The 17,762-nt window shown below is 39.6% G+C and overlaps 1 protein-coding gene across 3 annotated transcripts; it reads right to left on the bottom strand.

The window, feature by feature from the left end:
- Positions 1–4,667: 4,667 nt before the first annotated feature.
- On the bottom strand, positions 4,668–9,906 carry LOC113029385 (serine/threonine-protein kinase pim-2-like). 3 transcript variants are annotated; one of them, XM_026180229.1, is made up of 10 exons: positions 9,718–9,905; positions 8,847–9,089; positions 6,800–7,042; positions 6,531–6,665; positions 6,319–6,413; positions 6,130–6,177; positions 5,808–6,026; positions 5,520–5,700; positions 5,263–5,433; positions 4,672–5,173 (listed from the first exon to the last, which is right to left on the bottom strand). In XM_026180229.1, exons 1-10 carry the CDS (start codon positions 9,776–9,778, stop codon positions 5,082–5,084), a joined length of 1,488 nt encoding a protein of 495 aa, XP_026036014.1. In that variant the 5' UTR covers positions 9,779–9,905; the 3' UTR covers positions 4,672–5,081. The 3 variants fall into 3 exon arrangements, with proteins under 3 accessions (XP_026036016.1, XP_026036015.1, XP_026036014.1); XM_026180231.1 differs by lacking the exon at positions 6,800–7,042 and having other exon boundaries at positions 4,668–5,173; positions 9,718–9,906; XM_026180230.1 differs by lacking the exons at positions 8,847–9,089; positions 9,718–9,905 and adding an exon at positions 7,671–8,085 and having other exon boundaries at positions 4,671–5,173.
- Positions 9,907–17,762: the final 7,856 nt, after the last annotated feature.

The raw sequence follows: 17,762 nt of genomic DNA, 5'->3' as shown, positions 1-17,762 counted from the left end.
TTGAGTTTCTCTGACACAATTAAATAAAACCTGATGAAGGTCAAAGGTCGTCACTTGTATGTTGAACTACAAACTTGTCATCTGGAATTCTTTCACAGTTTTTTGCAGATAGTGGGTTATTTACCATAAAGTGATTCAGAGTTATTCATACCAGAGTAACCAGAGAGGATCATATATTTCTAAATATATAACTTTCTACAGGACTGAATATAATATCTTTATGTAAAAGTCTGGAGCCTCTGGGGAGTATCTGAGTATTTATAACATTACACAAACCAAAGGTCTCCATCACAGTGTTGATGAAATGCTGGGTTTATCCATCTCCTGGGGCGGGCCTACGGAGGAGTGCTGAAGATTTCCCTGTGAGGGAGCTGCTGGTGAAGATCATGAGTCCTGCTTGATCAATGCCATGAGCTTCAGTCTTCCTGGTGTTTCTTAAATGATGCCTCTTTCAGTGGGTCAACAGAACTTATGGCACAGGACAGCTGTGATGAAAGAAAGGGAAGAAGTTTCTCCAAACCTCTGGACCCAGAAAACCAGCTTGGTCCTGATGGTCTCCCTCACTAGTTTCTCTCCAGGGTGAATGTAGCTGTTGATATAATATGGACTCTATTATTAAATGAAAAGAACAAATTAGACTACACTACTGAAACGTTCTGCTGATATTTTTAAAGTCTCCATGTTACCAGGCTGTAGAGGGCTCTGAAGATTTAAACAGTTTTAGATCCATTACACTCACAGTCTTATGTTTAAAATCTCAAAGGACAGCATTATATTTTTGATATTAACAGTAACTCTGGGCCTCTGTAGAGTGTGCAGCTGATCTCATCGCTGTCTAAAAATGGATTAAAAAAAACATAAGTGTTGAAGACTATTAAGAGTAGAAGTTGTGAAGCATCGCTAACTAGCTAGCAACAAGCCTCCAACACAGTGCATATGCTAGCGGCTAATCTAACTAACGAATTAACAACAGAGTGATTTTAGAACTATAAGATGATAAGCTGTGTGTCTTTTTTATAATAGTGACATGGTTGTATTTACCTTAATTAAACGAGTCGTCAGTCGCGGTAAACCAGCAAAAAAACTGGACCAGCCGGGCTACGTAAAAAGTGTAGGGGGGCGTGTTTGCGGTCACATCCAGCGGGTGTGTGGGCGGGAGCGTTACACAGTCGCTCCACCTCAAGTCACTACTGCGCAGACTCTGGCTCCAAATTTGCAAGATGGCAGCCTCCATAAGCAGGGTATTTTGGCTTCATTTTTGCACAATGGTAGGAGGCGGTGTCGCGTCGTCCATGTTTTCTACAGTCAATGGTTACGACCTTGCGTCTCGTGCGCAGTAAGCATTGGCTGTCTCTTCCTATGAGAGCTTCGCCCGCCCTATCGCGATAGCGGATGTTGATGATGTCATCAAGCTGCGCCTGTTTTGGTCGAAAGCATCGCAGTGGCTACAACCATTATCATCTGCAAATTATGCTCACAGTCATAGCAAAGAGATGAAGCACTTTTGAAATATGGGGAAAGCCAAAAACTGCGCTTACTCCACTTCCGTAACATTGATACATTAATGTTGAATTCTCTCGCAGTTGCTCTATTCCCATGTTGTTGCAGTATATTAATAACTAACCTCGTATTGTGGATGAATGATCTCAGTTGTTATCCTGGCTTAAGTTTGCCCCGTGTATAGCATCCTGCTATGCGATTGCATTTGTCCCTGACCACCAGAATCCCTCACGTTAACCTTTATCGAGTGGGGAAAAAAGTTGGCGTTCATCCTCCAGCTTCACTGTGCTAATGTTATGCTAACATAGCTGTGTCGCTAGCAATCACGTAGCACAACATTATATTCCAGGTAGTCGAACTTCAGTAACCATACAAACGCCACTGCTGTTTAGTTTTCTGTCTAAATTTATGTCGGAAGTGGTAGCAGAGCTGTACGTTTTAATTAGTTTCAAAAATCTCTCAGTCAGAACATGGTATGTCATGTTTATGTGGAAACTAGCGAGCTAACTTCTAACTCCGTTAAATTTAATAACTTCTGTTTTCATGGATGCCTGGATGTTAAACTTAATTGTTACACCTGGTAAAGCAGCAACGCTGATGATTTTATTAAGGATTAAAGAATTTAGACCGTTTTCTCTCAGTGTTCGTTTGACTTTGGGACCTGAAATGGACGGAGTTTTGGACCCAGAGTATTCTGCGAAGCTCCTACTACGGCAGCCGTAATTCTCTGACAATCCATCAAGCAGTGCGGTGTACTAAAACATTTTTTAACAGATTTCTGCACGCCCAAATCGGTTCGAGGTCAGTAAGCACAACCAGAATTCTTACATTAAGGCACACTCTCGATTTTTGAGAAAATTAAAGGATTTTAAGTGTGCTTTATAGTGTGAAAAATACGTTATGCAGAAGAAAAGAATATATCACGATATATATCGTTACCGCACATGCTTCAAATTATATCACATTAACACATAGTGTGTGAGAAAGGTGACTAGAAAGAAAAACTCAATGCATCATGGGAATCCCCAGCAGCCTATGTCTATTGCAGCATAACAAAGGGAGGATTCAGGGTCACCTGGTCCAGCCCTAACTATATGCTTTAGCAAAAAGGAAAGTTTTAAGCCTAATCTTAAAAGTAGAGATAGTGTCTTTCTCCCGAATCCAAACTGGAAGCTGGTTCCACAGAAGAGGGGCCTGGAAACTGAAGGCTCTGCCTCCCATTCTACTTTTAAATACTCTAGGAACAACAAGTAAGCCTGCAGAGCGAGAGCAAAGTGTTCTAATAGGGTGATATGGTACTACAAGGTCATTAAGATAAGATAAGGGCTGATTATTTAAGACCTTGAATGTGAGGAGCAGGATTTTGAATTCAATTCTAGATTTAACAGGGAGCCAATGCAGGGAAGCCAATACAGGAGAAATCTGCTCTCTCTTTCTAGTCCCTGTCAGGACTCTTGCTGCAGCATTTTGGATAACTGAAGGCTTTTCAGGGAGTTTCTAGGACTTCCTGATAGTAATGAATTACAGTAGTCCAGCCTAGAAGTAATAAATACATGAACTAGTTCAGCGTCAATCTGAGACAGGATATTTCTAATTTTAGAGATGCTGCCCAAATGGAAGAAAGCAGTCCTACATATTTGTTTAATATGTGCATTGAAGGACATGTCTTGCTCAGAGAGGGGCAGCCATCTGCTGTGAGCGGTTGTGGTTGAGGGGAAGAATTCTTTGAATTTGATATTTTAATCGGTGTGTTTTGATTAGCTGTAACCTCCCCTGTGTTTCTATGACTAGTTGAGTGTTAGTCTCTTGTCTCTGTGTGTAATTAGTTCAGTTTCTGTTTTCAGTTTTTTGTCTCTTGTACTTTGCCTTTAGTTTTATTTTCATTTGCTCTATTATTTAGATTGAGCTCAGCTGTGTCTTCTTGCACTTATTCAATTTCAAGTCACTTTTATTAATGTAGCGCCAAAATCACAACAATGTTTGCCTCAAGGCACTTTATATTGTAAGGTAAAGACCTGACAATAATGCAAAGGAAAGAAAGGAAGAAAAGCCCATGTCACAAACTGGAAATGAGAGTGCAGTTGGACCTAAGAGCAGACTCAATCACTTGAAATATTTACAAGATTTATTCATGAGAGGAATCAACTTAAACAGGAGCACGGTCATTAACAGAAACTCTGCACAGGTGCCGTGGGAAACCAGGGGGCAGAGAAACAGTCGGGCACGCGGAACACAGGAAGAGCACGGGCTGGAACTTCTGCAACAGAGGAGAGAGGCATCACTGGACCGGGAAACGAGTGAGAGAAGGCAGAGTGAGAGAGACAAGGCCAACTTTTACAGACAGGTAAGAGAGCGCAGACGGTCATTAGCATCACAGTGGATTCTTTTGTCACACATTAGGTGATCAGTCAAACAAATTTATTAAATTTATCGAATTCACATTGAGTATAGATGGATATTAAAAAATATGGCTGGGAAAATGGGAAAATAGCAGTGGCTTGCTAGCTTTTGTGCGGCTTCAGTGAAAACTTTCAAAAGAGAAATGAATGAACTTACCAGGTTGCCCGATCTCTTCACATATCTTCCTCCTATCTCGGTCCTTTATATTCCTGTCTCGGTACAGAAAGCAGCTGGTGTCGTACAGCTCTGGGTTGTTTGCTACGGCATTGATTAGCCTTCCCTCAAAGTATGAAGGGCTTTGGCTGGATCTGCCCCTTTGACCTAGGTCACAGCCACGTCACCAGGCTCCTGATTGGTTGTCACGGTGCGATTTTCCCAACTCGAGCGGTTGACGCGAAACGCGCGTATGCACAAAATGCAACACAAAAACTCACGCGCGTGGTTTTATTCGCGAGTCAAAAAGTTTTGGCGTTTTCGCGACGCAAATCTGCTTCCGAATTTTCGCGGGACCCGTAATCGCGTGTCATCGCGCTTTTCCATTGACTTTACATTTAAACCTGACGCTCTATTTGCGTACATCGCGTTCGGTGTGAACACACCGTTAGAGGTTAGGGCAACAGATGCAAGTCTTCAGAGCAGTGACAGTGTGACTTTCGTTGTGCATACTTTAACCTGATTTAGTTTTCAGTTTTCTTACTTGTCAAAATGCATCATGAGTAAAAAAACAATCCTTGACATGGTAATGAAAGAGTATTCTCAGCAAAGTTGAGTTAAACAAGTTTTAATGGAAGTTTAAGTTAAATCTTTTGATCTTTACTAATTTTGATTACATCAGCGTGTTTTATTACATTAACCTAATCAAATAATGCCAATTTTGATGAAGCTCCTGACCCAGCCCAAGCTCTCTATGAAGACGAGGAAAAACTCCCCGGGGGGCCAGAATGATGGGAAGAAACCTCGGGAAAGCCAATTCAAAGAGAGATCCCCTTTCCTGGGATGGCTGGGGGGGTTACAGGAATTTCAGGATAGCAAAATTTAGAATCGGCCAAAAAAAACCAAAAAACAATCTTTTCCTGTTAAAAAAACAAAAAAAATGAAAGAAAGACAAAAAAAAGAAAGTTAGGCCATGTATCACACTTATATGATAAGATATGAAATGTGTGTGTGTGTGAGAGATGGGTTTATCTGAGCCAGGGGTGGCGCTGGAGGTCCCCCAGCGTTGGGCGCTTCTCCGGGACTTCGGTTAAACACGCATCCAAGAAATTCCGGCAGTCTGGAAAGAAAGAAAGGAGAGAGAAGATGAAGATGATGGTTCCAATGATCCAAGCCATCAGTGAATCTTGAAGTGTGATGTTTTCTTACGTGGGGACAGATGCTCATTGAATTTCAGTTCGTTTTCGATGAAGGTCATGATATTAAAGTCCCCCACATGAAGCGCTTCGTACAGCACCACTCCCATTTGCCACACCGTGGTGGGTCCAGGCCTGTATTTTTTGCCCCAGTAACATTCGGGAGGGCTGTGGATAGGTGTACCTAATAAACAGACACAATTACAATTTCTTCTAAAACAAAAGGCACAAATTGCTACATCTGTGAAGAGCAGGAGCTGAATATGTTACCATAGAAGAAGCGGAACCGCGATCGCTCCGTAGCAAAGCAGCTCAGTCCGAAGTCAATGATACGAACTCGAGGCACATCTGAGCCGGTCTCAATCAGAATGTTGTCACTCTTGATGTCCCGGTGAAAGATTTGTTTCTCCTCCAGGTCCTTTGCTGCATCAACCAGTTGCTTCAGAATGACCTGGAAAAGATGAAAAAGACAGTAATGAGTCAACAGGTTGATGCTTCTCTGATACTCTATGCTTTGATTGAATGCTGTACAGTCTAAGGCTCTTCCAGTCAACTTACCTTGGCCTTTCCTTCTGGTAAACATCCTCCATTTTCTCTTATGTATTCAAACAGGTCCACAGCGGGGACAGGTCTCTCCTGCACCAGGATCAGCTCTGTGCCAAAGTCAAACCAGTCCAACAGAGACACAGGAGCCGACGTTCCCACTGATCCATCTGCTTCAGCTGCAAGCTTCAGCAAAATGGCCACTTCCACTGAGACTTCCTTCCCGTTTTCATCCTGATATATTACAACAAAGTGGATGATGAGGAACAGACGTTTCACAGGTGAACGCTGCACTCAGTCCAGGAATGTAAAAACAGTTCAAGTGTTGCACACTTACCGTCACTTGGATGGGGATTTTGTCCTTGGGAATGTGTTTGATGGCTACCTAAAAGACACAGAGCATTGGTGAGCATTTCCTCAGTATGACATCATTAAAGGTGTAAAACGGCACCTTTAATGCTCAGCTGACGATATTATCCGTTATCTGCATTACTGCCTGTCTTACTCCCACCATCTGAACACTTACTGGGAAATGATCTGTTATCCTGTAGCCAGCAAACACTGCTCCAAAGCCGCCCTTTCCTAGATGGTGCTCCTGCACATATCTGGCTTGGTATTCCCCTGAAAAGACACAAATGTTGTTTTACTACAGCTGTGACACAAATTACTCTCTGCTGTACCCTAAATGTTCATTTTGCTCTTCACCTGAGTATAAAAGCCAAGCTGCTTGCTACTTACGTTGCTGGTCGACTACTGAATTTTGGACGACGTTTTTGGTTTTGTCCTTTTTCTTTTTCTTGGGTGACTCTTTGCTGTCTCCCGCAGACTTCCTTCTGCCATTTTTTGTGCACCCTTTTGTGTTTTGATTGCAGTCTGCAGATGTGGAAAACACCAAAAGCGCATCAGCGTATTAGATCATACACACAAATATCTCCCAAACACTAATATCTTAAACCGAGCAACCAGCTGTGCACTTAATCTACCCCTCACTCAACTAATTAGCCTACCTTTACCAGCGTCCACGGAGGAAGACGCTTGCTCCCTGTCTCCACTCGTAGGCTCAGCAAGTTTAATCTTCTTTGGTGGACTGGTTGTGCCCGCTCCATCTTGCTGGGCCTTACGCTTCACTGCTTTGACCCGATGTGTATCTGAGCTGGTGGAAGGAGCAGCCTGCTCAGTGACCCTCCTTCTTTTTACGGGGGTCTTCTTTTCAGGACTGGCCTTTCTTTTAGCCATCCTGCTCTTAGAGTCTATAAACAACAACAACACAGTAGTGAAAAAGAGTGCTCGACATCAGGACTGGAAGGATTTTGATGCCATTTTAGGGAGTATTGGTTAAATTATAATAACAAGTTTATCCTTTTGATAAAAAACAGAGCAACACCAGTCCATACTAGGTCTACTAAGACTTAGATCTTCATGACACTTGTTGATCTGTTTTTACTGCTGAGTCCAAGAATAAACTTGTCACATTATTTTACCAAAAGACAAAGTGCCCCATTAACCTTTCTTTGATTAGACGTGTTGTAATTATGCTATTTTCAGTCAAACATACCCATATGGAAAAGAAATAGTACAAATTTATAAAATACTTGCATAAGATGTGGCCTACTTCATACAGTGAATCATATCAGGCTTATATGATTTACTCATGAAAGTGGCCACTTTCTCATTACTTTCATATATTGTTTTAGTAAGTATCCAAAACATACAAGTTTCACACAAGACAGATACAAACTTTATAAGATTTATATATATCTTTTCCATATGGGTAGGATTCAAATGTTTCATTTTATACACAGACTGTCAACATTTTTAGAAAAGTAGATTCTGTTATTTGAGGGATTTTACCCAGATTTGATGTATTTGTTTACTTACTTTGATCTCCTGGATCTTTCTTATCTCCTGAATTGGTATTTTTTCTCGTTTCCTTTTTCATGTTAATTTTTGAGACCTTTTAAAAGGGAAAATGTCACCGTAATGAGGAAATACTTCTTCAAATGTGTGCGCTTGTCTTTTCTAAGCTGTTTAAGCGAGTTCCGTAAGTGAGCTTTCAAAATAAACTCAGACTATGGCAACAGAACCTTGCCTTTCAGTGACATCACCAACTGCCAGCAAAACTGCTCCTAAGTAGTTTAAAGAAAAACACTGTGGCAGACAAATCCATAATAATTCATATAATTTAATTAAAGTCGATATACCTACCTATAAATTTTGTTTTTTAAATTGTGCATTTATTCTTTATATAGTGTAACTACTCACCTTGTTTCTCTTTTTAAATCTAGAGGCAACCACGTTTTTGAGGTTGTATCACCTTTCCATTTTCTATTAAAGTACATTAATTCATGTGTACTTTGTTTTCTAAAATAACAACATCATAGTTACCCAATACCCCGTTGTTGTGTGAGTAGCTATGGGTTAACTAGCTATTGGTGTTAATTTACTGATGAACTTATAAAACACATGCTCAACTTACTGAAAAAGTCCCACAGTGGCTTCCATCCTTATGTTGGTTTGTCCAGTTTACGGCAGAACACATCAAACCTGGGGCCCATGTCAGCCCTACTTGCGGCCGTATATTTAAGTGAAGAAATATAAAGCAATTTGGCACTTGAAGTGCCTTTTTTGTTAGGGGGGATTTATTTATTTTTGAGTCCAATGTTAAAATGCGTTCTTAAAAAAGTTTAAAAAAGAAAAATTTAATATGAAGGTCTAACCCAGGAGTCAGCAACGTTTCTGATGATAAGTGCCATCTAAAATTTCCTTAGAAGTCAACGTGCCATATGATTGCATTAGCAATAAATTTAATAACGCTCTATATCAACAGTTACACACTACATAGACCAACTTTATAGAATTATATTTGTTCACAGATGTTGGCATAGAGCAGATCAGCTATTTTGAAACAAAAAATATACTTTTTTTTATCAGTAACAAGAACTCCATAACAGCAAATGAACTGTACAACAGAAAAGTATCTCCCAAACACTAATATCTTAAACCGAGCAACCAGCTGTGCACTTAATCTACCCCTCACTCAACTAATTAGCCTACCTTTACCAGCGTCCACGGAGGAAGACGCTTGCTCCCTGTCTCCACTCGTAGGCTCAGCAAGTTTAATCTTCTTTGGTGGACTGGTTGTGCCCGCTCCATCTTGCTGGGCCTTACGCTTCATTGCTTTGACCCGATGTGTATCTGAGCTGGTGGAAGGAGCAGCCTGCTCAGTGACCCTCCTTCTTTTTACGGGGGTCTTCTTTTCAGGACTGGCCTTTCTTTTAGCCATCCTGCTCTTAGAGTCTATAAACAACAACAACACAGTAGTGAAAAAGAGTGCTCGACATCAGGACTGGAAGGATTTTGATGCCATTTTAGGGAGTATTGGTTAAATTATAATAACAAGTTTATCCTTTTGATAAAAAACAGAGCAACACCAGTCCATACTAGGTCTACTAAGACTTAGATCTTCATGACACTTGTTGATCTGTTTTTACTGCTGAGTCCAAGAATAAACTTGTCACATTATTTTACCAAAAGACAAAGTGCCCCATTAACCTTTCTTTGATTAGACGTGTTGTAATTATGCTATTTTCAGTCAAACATACCCATATGGAAAAGAAATAGTACAAATTTATAAAAGACTTGCATAAGATGTGGCCTACTTCATACAGTGAATCATATCAGGCTTATATGATTTACTCATGAAAGTGGCCACTTTCTCATTACTTTCATATATTGTTTTAGTAAGTATCCAAAACATACAAGTTTCACACAAGACAGATACAAACTTTATAAGATTTATATATATCTTTTCCATATGGGTAGGATTCAAATGTTTCATTTTATACACAGACTGTCAACATTTTTAGAAAAGTAGATTCTGTTATTTGAGGGATTTTACCCAGATTTGATGTATTTGTTTACTTACTTTGATCTCCTGGATCTTTCTTATCTCCTGAATTTGTATTTTTTCTCGTTTCCTTTTTCATGTTAATTTTTGAGACCTTTTAAAAGGGAAAATGTCACCGTAATGAGGAAATACTTCTTCAAATGTGTGCGCTTGTCTTTTCTAAGCTGTTTAAGCGAGTTCCATAAGTGAGCTTTCAAAATAAACTCAGACTATGGCAACAGAACCTTGCCTTTCAGTGACATCACCAACTGCCAGTAAAACTGCTCCTAAGTAGTTTAAAGAAAAACACTGTGGCAGACAAATCCATAATAATTCATATAATTTAATTAAAGTCGATATACCTACCTATAAATTTTGTTTTTTAAATTGTGCATTTATTCTTTATAGTGTAACTACTCACCTTGTTTCTCTTTTTAAATCTAGAGGCAACCACGTTTTTGAGGTTGTATCACCTTTCCATTTTCTATTAAAGTACATTAATTCATGTGTCAACTTATAAAACACATGCTCAACTTACTGAAAAAGTCCCACAGTGGCTTCCATCCTTATGTTGGTTTGTCCAGTTTACGGCAGAACACATCAAACCTGGGGCCCATGTCAGCCCTACTTGCGGCCGTATATTTAAGTGAAGAAATATAAAGCAATTTGGCACTTGAAGTGCCTTTTTTGTTAGGGGGGATTTATTTATTTTTGAGTCCAATGTTAAAATGCGTTCTTAAAAAAGTTTTAAAAAGAAAAAATTAATATGAAGGTCTAACCCAGGAGTCAGCAACGTTTCTGATGATAAGTGCCATCTAAAATTTCCTTAGAAGTCAACGTGCCATATGATTGCATTAGCAATAAATTTAATAACGCTCTATATCAACAGTTACACACTACATAGACCAACTTTATAGAATTATATTTGTTCGCAGATGTTGGCATAGAGCAGATCAGCTATTTTGAAACAAAAAATACACTTTTTTTTATCAGTAACAAGAACTCCATAACAGCAAATGAACTGTACAACAGAAAATGTAAATGCTATTTATGGTCTCCTCAAAACAATGATAAGAAAAATAAACTGGGCCAATATGGCATGTTTGTTAATACAGGGATGGACATGTTAATGTGATCTTTGGTCTCCCACTCAGAGACACAGGCCTACGAGTGTCCAGCATGCAGACCGCTAACTGAGGACACTCATGTGAGAGAAAATCTGCTCACACAGATATGTAGAGCCAAATACTGTCAATAAGGCCTCTGCAATGTTCTGAAGACAGTTAAACTTGTCAGGTAGTGACCATCCCTTAAGCTTTGCAGGCTCAGAGTGCAGGATGCACAGAGGTTCTCCTCCACTATGTAACTCTCAGTGCTGTCATCTTCTCTCTTCTCTTTCTTTGCATCTCCTCAACCAGTTACAAGCAGATACCTGCCCTTCCCTGATCCTGGTTCTGTCAGAGATTTCTTCCTGTTAAAAAGGAGTTCTTTCTATCCGTTGTTGCCAGTCACTTGCTCACAGGGGATTATCTGGTTGTTTGATCAGTTATGAATCTGCATTTGTTTGTAATAAATAATCTATTCCATATTTATTGATAGAAATTTAGTATTTATTCAGTAAAGTTAATTGTTGTTATTACAGTGATTAGCTTTTATTTATTTATACAAATACAATTAAACATTTTAAAATATATTCTTTTTAAGTCAAGTTAAACCTTACCTTTGATCTTTGTATTCATTTATTTATTTTTTATATTGATTCCATCTATTAATTTTGCGCACTCAGTCAATAGGCATCAGTATAAATGACAAAAATATCTTAAGAAGTTTCTTATGCTTCCACAAACTGTCACAAAAATATCACCAAATTTTAATTTGCTCTTATATTTATCAGTGAAAACTACAGAAAAAATTCCATTCATCAATTTGTAGCACAATGCGAGTAAGAATGCAAACATACTTTTGGATCTGAGACGGGCTCAAACCTAATGGAGGTCATTAAACATGTAAATCAACAAAAAGTGCAATTACATCACAGGCCACAAAATATAAGGAGCCACCAACACACTGTTGAAAAGTTTAATTCTCTTCATCCTCTCAAAAAAACAAACAAAAAACAAAACCCAGATGCACCAGGCCGTCCACTTGTTTAAATGACAAAAGTAACACTTTTAAAAAAATTACACTGAGCACACTAGATCCAAAGATGAGACCTGTTGCCATCCTTGTGTAATTTGGCATACTTGAACCTTTTTCCATCTCCGGTCTTCACAGCCACCCTTCCACTTAGGCTAATTCTGATGAGGCATCAGTGAACAGATCAGCTGAAGGGCCAGATGAATCTCTCAGGTTCGGTGTCAGCTCTGTTGGATTTTTACCTGTTTCTTAAAGACATGACTTTCATATAGTGTTCTTTTCTTCCATTTCCTTGAACTTCCTCAATTCTGTTCATTGTGAGATGGACAGAATCAACTATCTGAGGCATGCTGAGATATGTTAGCATTAGGTTAATTTTCAGTTTACTGAGCTACTTGGGAATTACTTAAATACGATTATACCTTTTAAACTGTGTTACCGTTGGCATTTTTCATAGATTCAACCAAAAACAAGGAAACAAATGATGTGTTTTCATGACAGGATGCTACTAACAAAATGCCAAAGATACAATTTAAAAATGGGTCTTCACTAAGTTGTCTGAGTGTAGACAAAACGCTGGTTCATCCCTTGAATTAGCTGCCTTTGAATTACTCATAGGTCAGTGTTAAGTGACTTATGAGTAACCTAAAATAAACATTTCACTGAAAATGAGTGAAAAGTCACCCAATGTCAAAAGAAAAACAAAAGAAAACCAAGAGAACTATTAGTTAACACAGCAGTCTGTGCCCTGATGCACTGGATTATAACATTAGTGAGAGGTACTGGTTACTCCCATCTCATCAGTGGTTTGGTATCTGATAGTCTGGTGTTGTATTTTGCACCACGATGAGAAAAGGTCATTAAAACTGACAATGGACCAGCCGTCCCACTAGCGAGTAGATTCACAGTACACTTCCATTTTTTTAACCAACCAGAATAGGTCAAGGTCGGCTGTGCAGCAGGCAGGAATTGGACCTAAAACGCCAGACTTGGGAAACAAGAGGTAAACTTAGAAGCAGCTTTATTGCGTGTTAGGATGCCTGGGTCGTCGACCCAGGGTTTTTGAGTTTTTGATATTATTTATACTTCCTAGTTTTTGGTTTCTTTGAGTTCCGTCTTATGGCTTATGTCTCTGTCGTCTTTAGTTGCTCTGTCTCCCCTATCACCTGCATCCCCTTGTCTAGTTCGCGTCTATGTGTATCTTAAGTTCCTATATCCCCGTGTTCAGTCAGTGTTTGTGTCTGCCCTGTTCCCACGTCTCTGTTCCCTTTGTAGTGCCTGCATGTGAGTCTGTGTCTTTGTTCAGTCTGTGTTATGTGTTTCCTGTTTTACTTTGAAGGTCTCTGTCTTTTCTCAGTGTGTTCAGTTTATGCTTCTTTGGTCTCGTCAGTTCTGATTTGCCCCAGCTGTGTTTCCCTCCTGTTACCCATTCCCTGATTGCTCCCTCTGTGTATTTAAGCCCTGTGTTTCTCTGTGTCCGTGTCGCGATCTACCGTTTATTTTGCTGTGTGTTTTGTCTGTCCACCGGTGTAAGTTTATTTTGAGTTTTTCGAGTTATGTCATGTTGCGTTCAGAATTAAAGCCCTTTTTGAGTTCACGTCTGTCTCCGGAGTCTGCACCTTGGGTCCTATTCCTGCCTGCACACAGCCACACCTAACAATTGCGTAGCCTTTACCAAAGCACAAAATAATAACAGCTCAACTAATTCTCATTCACACAATGAAGAGAGAACCAACCATGAGGGAGAACAAAAAGAGCAGATTGAGACTAAGACAATATGTCCACATAGGATGATGAGGAAAATACTAAAGGTGAGCAGATCCATCCAGATATTGACAGTATTAATACCAACGCTGGAAATGGTATCAGAGCGAGAGTATCGTGATAGGATTGATCCTTTGTTTCTGTCTTCTAAGTTCAGCAGCATGTAGCCCACTGAATGTCTTCAATTAGTTGTTTTTAGGAAATAAATAGATACACCTCAGACATGCACTCTGAAAAATATCTGAACCTTTTTGTGTTGACTATCATATCTATTTTATTTATATCCCATAGGACATTTAAACAACAGAAGTTGACCCAGAGTGCTTTAGAAACAGGCACATATACATTTCATGTTTAAAAAACAAACAAACAAAAAAAACAGTTTCAAATACATGAAAAGCTGAATGGTGTGTTTTGTTGTGCTAACTAATTATTGTGGAAATTAAAAATCACAGTGACTTAGTGGTTGTTAAAATTTAGAATTCAATGCAAATTCATGATGCTTCATCTCATAAATAATTACACACTGCTTTTTGATACATAAGCTGCTTATTAAAAGTTAAATGTATCAGTATTGGTATTGGCAATACTAGCCATTAGGGATGCACCGATACCGGTATCGGGTATCGGCCTCGATACCACATTTTCTAAAGTACTCGTTAAACGTCCCCCGATACCGAGGACCGATACCACGGTCTGAGACCTTTCTATGTTTGAGCGGCATGTAAGGGGTTAATCACAGGCGCCGAGTGCCCGCCCCCAGGCCCCGGCTGCAGCTCAGAGCGGGGAGAAAGCGAGGCGAGACATATCAGCTGTGTGGAACTATTTCAAAGTGAACGAAGACCCGAAAACAAAGGCGGACTGCAAATTGTGCTCAGCGAAATTGTCCAGAGGAGGCTCTAAAGGTAGCGCATTTAACACAAGCAATTTAATCAAGCACCTAAAATCCCAACACAACAACGAGTACAAAGAGTTTACCCACGCTTATTAGCACAGAGGAGCATAGCTGATGCTATAGCAGTGGGACGGAAAATAGTTGGGCATTTTAAACATGCAGCGGGGCCTCGGGTCCTTCTGCCGGGTAGTCCAGTTTACGGAAGAACACCTCAGGCTGTCAGGTTAAAACACTCGGTCGTGTTTTCGTAGCGTAAACGCTGGCCCTCCTCTCAGAGCCTACGCTCTATCTGCTATTCCCGAACCAGTGTTGCCAACTCCTCAGTAAGGAAAATCACTATTGGTTGTCCTAAAAGTCGCTAGAAGTCGCTAAATGACGTCATCGCCTAATTTGCATAATTGGTCATGCTAATCTAATTGTAACCTATGTTGTTGGAGAGAGAAATAACATCGTGGAAGAGACATAAAGTGAGTAAAAAACGCACCGCCTTTTTTAAGCCAACCTGGCTTATTTAGATTTGAGGTTCTCAAACCAACCTCAGTTTCCTGTGGAATTTGCAGACACCTGCAGCTCCACTATTTCAGTCTCCAAATTTCTCATAGATTTGGCTAAAACCAAAGAGACAGTGACAGTGTACTGCTGACAAAATTGTTTGATTTAAGTTTTGCCACCACTGCCATAAAGACAGAAAATCATCTTTCCTAGATTTAAACACTCTCCAGAAAAATCTTAAAGCTGTCTTAAAGTTTGCATCTAATAACAAAGCAGTGCCAGGACACTATAGCTCAACAGTGATCTCACATACAACAGAAACAATTTCTTTTCTGGAAAGAAATCCTATATTTGTACATTTTTCTTGTTGTTCATGACCTTCAGAAAATGGGGTTATAACTTTTCTTCTGCTGTTTAACAGAAGATATATAGGTCTAACTGGCCAGTTTATTTTCAGTCCAGCCTTCCTCTTCACCTTCATCCTCTTCCTCTATCACTATCAGATTCTGTTTGATTCTTTCCTGAGCTTTCATCTCTATTTTATCTGTGACATCATTTTCAATTTGAGTGCTAGTGACACTCTGATTTTTTTTCTTTTTGACAGAAACTTTAAAGGAATCTTCTATCAACATTTGACTACCTTCTGTGTCCTCTGTTTCATTTGCAGTTGTTTTTGTTTCTTGAGCTTTCCCTGAACTCTCCTTCTCTGCACCTCTGTTATTTTCCTGTGTATTTCCATCATAGTTTGACTTTGAGTTTGGACAATTTGCTCTACATTGTCTTCTTCTGTAGTCCGCTTTTGCTGCACTTCAGCTGCTTTCTGAGCAAGTTTCACAGTAATTTGCTCTCCTTTTTCTTTTATTTCAGTGCTCCCTGAATCTCTGGCTTCCGTTGTTCTCTCTCTGTTCACTGGTCTAACTAATACACTGATCCATAAGCTAGAGATGGCACGATACCACTTTTTTATGTCCGATACCGATACCGATATCATAAATTTGGATATCTGCCGATACCGATATGAATCCGATATAGTGTTTTTTAACCAACAAAACTGTTTTTTAAAATATCTTGCTGCATTTTGCAAGTCTGCAAGTTCATACTCAAGTTTAAAACAACAACCACACTATAGCTATTCTGTTATACCTGTATACAAAAAAAATATTTCATAGTTCAGCAATACTGATCAATCTAATAAACTTAAACCTACACCATCCTCCCTATTCTGGTATTTTAAAGAGTACTTAGTGTAAATATTAAGCAACCTAACTAATAGGGTTCCAACTCCCAGCAACAACAAAAATAAATAAAAAAAAAATAGGGAACCACCCCTCACGCTCCACCTCATGATGCTTAATCGACGTAATCAACCTTAATTTGATGCAGTGCGAAAAAAAATGCACAGAAATCAATTATTTTTCAAGAAATATTAAATAGATTCAACATCTTTCTTCAACAAAATTGCAGACTGCACAGATGGTACCTTCCCAAAGTAAAAAGTACTATAGCTTACTAGGGTATATATATTAGACTTAATAGTCACTATATACAGTAATTGACTTCTATTCATTTTACATCAAATTAAAACTTTGGGTGTCAGATAATTATTTATTAAAAGCTCGACATTTTAAATGAGAATAAGAAAGAAAAGTATGTCTTTGTGCCCCCTTTTCCCTGTTCATGCCCTATCGGCCCCCCTGGCTAAACTTTGCAAGATCCGCCCCTGCACAGTTACCAGCCGTCAGCTACGTAGAAAAAGATCCTCGAGTAGAAAGTAAGATTAAATAAATTCTAACAACAGCTTATCAAGCTTAAACGTTCTGCTGTTGTTCAGCCGCTGGATTCCTCTTTCTGGTGCAAAGTGGGCCAAAAACAAACAAGAGAGACGGACTCCCGACAGAAAAGCCGATCAGCTGATCATTAAGCAGTTTCATGATTGAAGTAGCAGCCGGAGAGCGAGAGGCAGTCGCTCGTTAAGCTTAACGCAGGAATGCTTTACAAACATTCAGAGATGGACTTACACACTTGTTTTACTTCTCTCGGGGATAACTTTGTCGGAGATGAAATGCCGGGTTGCTAGCGAAGCTCCACATGCTATTGTTGAAATCTCCCAATTCTTTGAATCTTTGGGCTGAAGGAAGGACAATACTCGGTGTATCAATGCTCAATCAACAATCATTTATTTCCATACAATTCAACAGTCAGAGCATTACAACGTCCGGACGGGAGAGATGCTACCAGAGGGTCAGGCACATGTCTCAAAATGGTGACGGGTTGCTCAGCTTTTTATAGTCTCTAGTGGCCCCCATCTAGTCGTAAAAGCCAAAACATCACATTCTTTCTCTGTTACAGCGCCTAAGTTATGACCTCGGCTCCCTGTCTTTCTCTGCTTTCTGTAAGGTGGGGGTGTGGAATGTGGTCTGTCTCTTCTATTATCGGCACAAGGTCCTCTGCACACAACATTCTCTTCATGATTCAGCAGTATGAAATGTCAAGAAACAGTGTAACACATTCAACAGTGTCGAGTAATACAGGTCAATCCAATAGATCTAATGATTTTCACACTCTTTTAGGTCAGAAGTATAATGCAAACTAAGACTACATACTGATCACACACTCTATGTTAAAGGGTATAATATGATCTACAGCAGTATCATACTTCAACTACTTTTGATTACATATATAAGGTAACATATGATAACAGAATAATATCACACTATCCAGACCACCGACAGGTCCCGCATGCCACAGCCGCTCTATCACGTGATGCATACTGCTCCGACGTGCTAACGTTCTGAGG

Source organism: Astatotilapia calliptera, chromosome 9 (genome assembly GCF_900246225.1).
Source record: "Astatotilapia calliptera chromosome 9, fAstCal1.2, whole genome shotgun sequence".
NCBI lineage: Eukaryota > Metazoa > Chordata > Actinopteri > Cichliformes > Cichlidae > Astatotilapia > Astatotilapia calliptera.
This window is presented reverse-complemented; position numbering and strand designations above follow the sequence as displayed.

What these genes read in the sequence shown, in the direction of transcription:
- LOC113029385 (XM_026180229.1), bottom strand. Translation starts at nt 9,778, where the DNA reads ATGAAAAAGGAAACGAGAAAAAATACAAATTCAGGAGATAAGAAAGAT. An exon ending in CTCCGTGGACGCTGGTAAAG is followed by an intron (nt 6,666 to 6,799) that starts GTAGGCTAATTA and finishes CCACATCTGCAG; the next exon opens with ACTGCAATCAAAACACAAAA. An exon ending in TACCAGAAGGAAAGGCCAAG is followed by an intron (nt 5,701 to 5,807) that starts GTAAGTTGACTG and finishes CATCTTTTCCAG; the next exon opens with GTCATTCTGAAGCAACTGGT.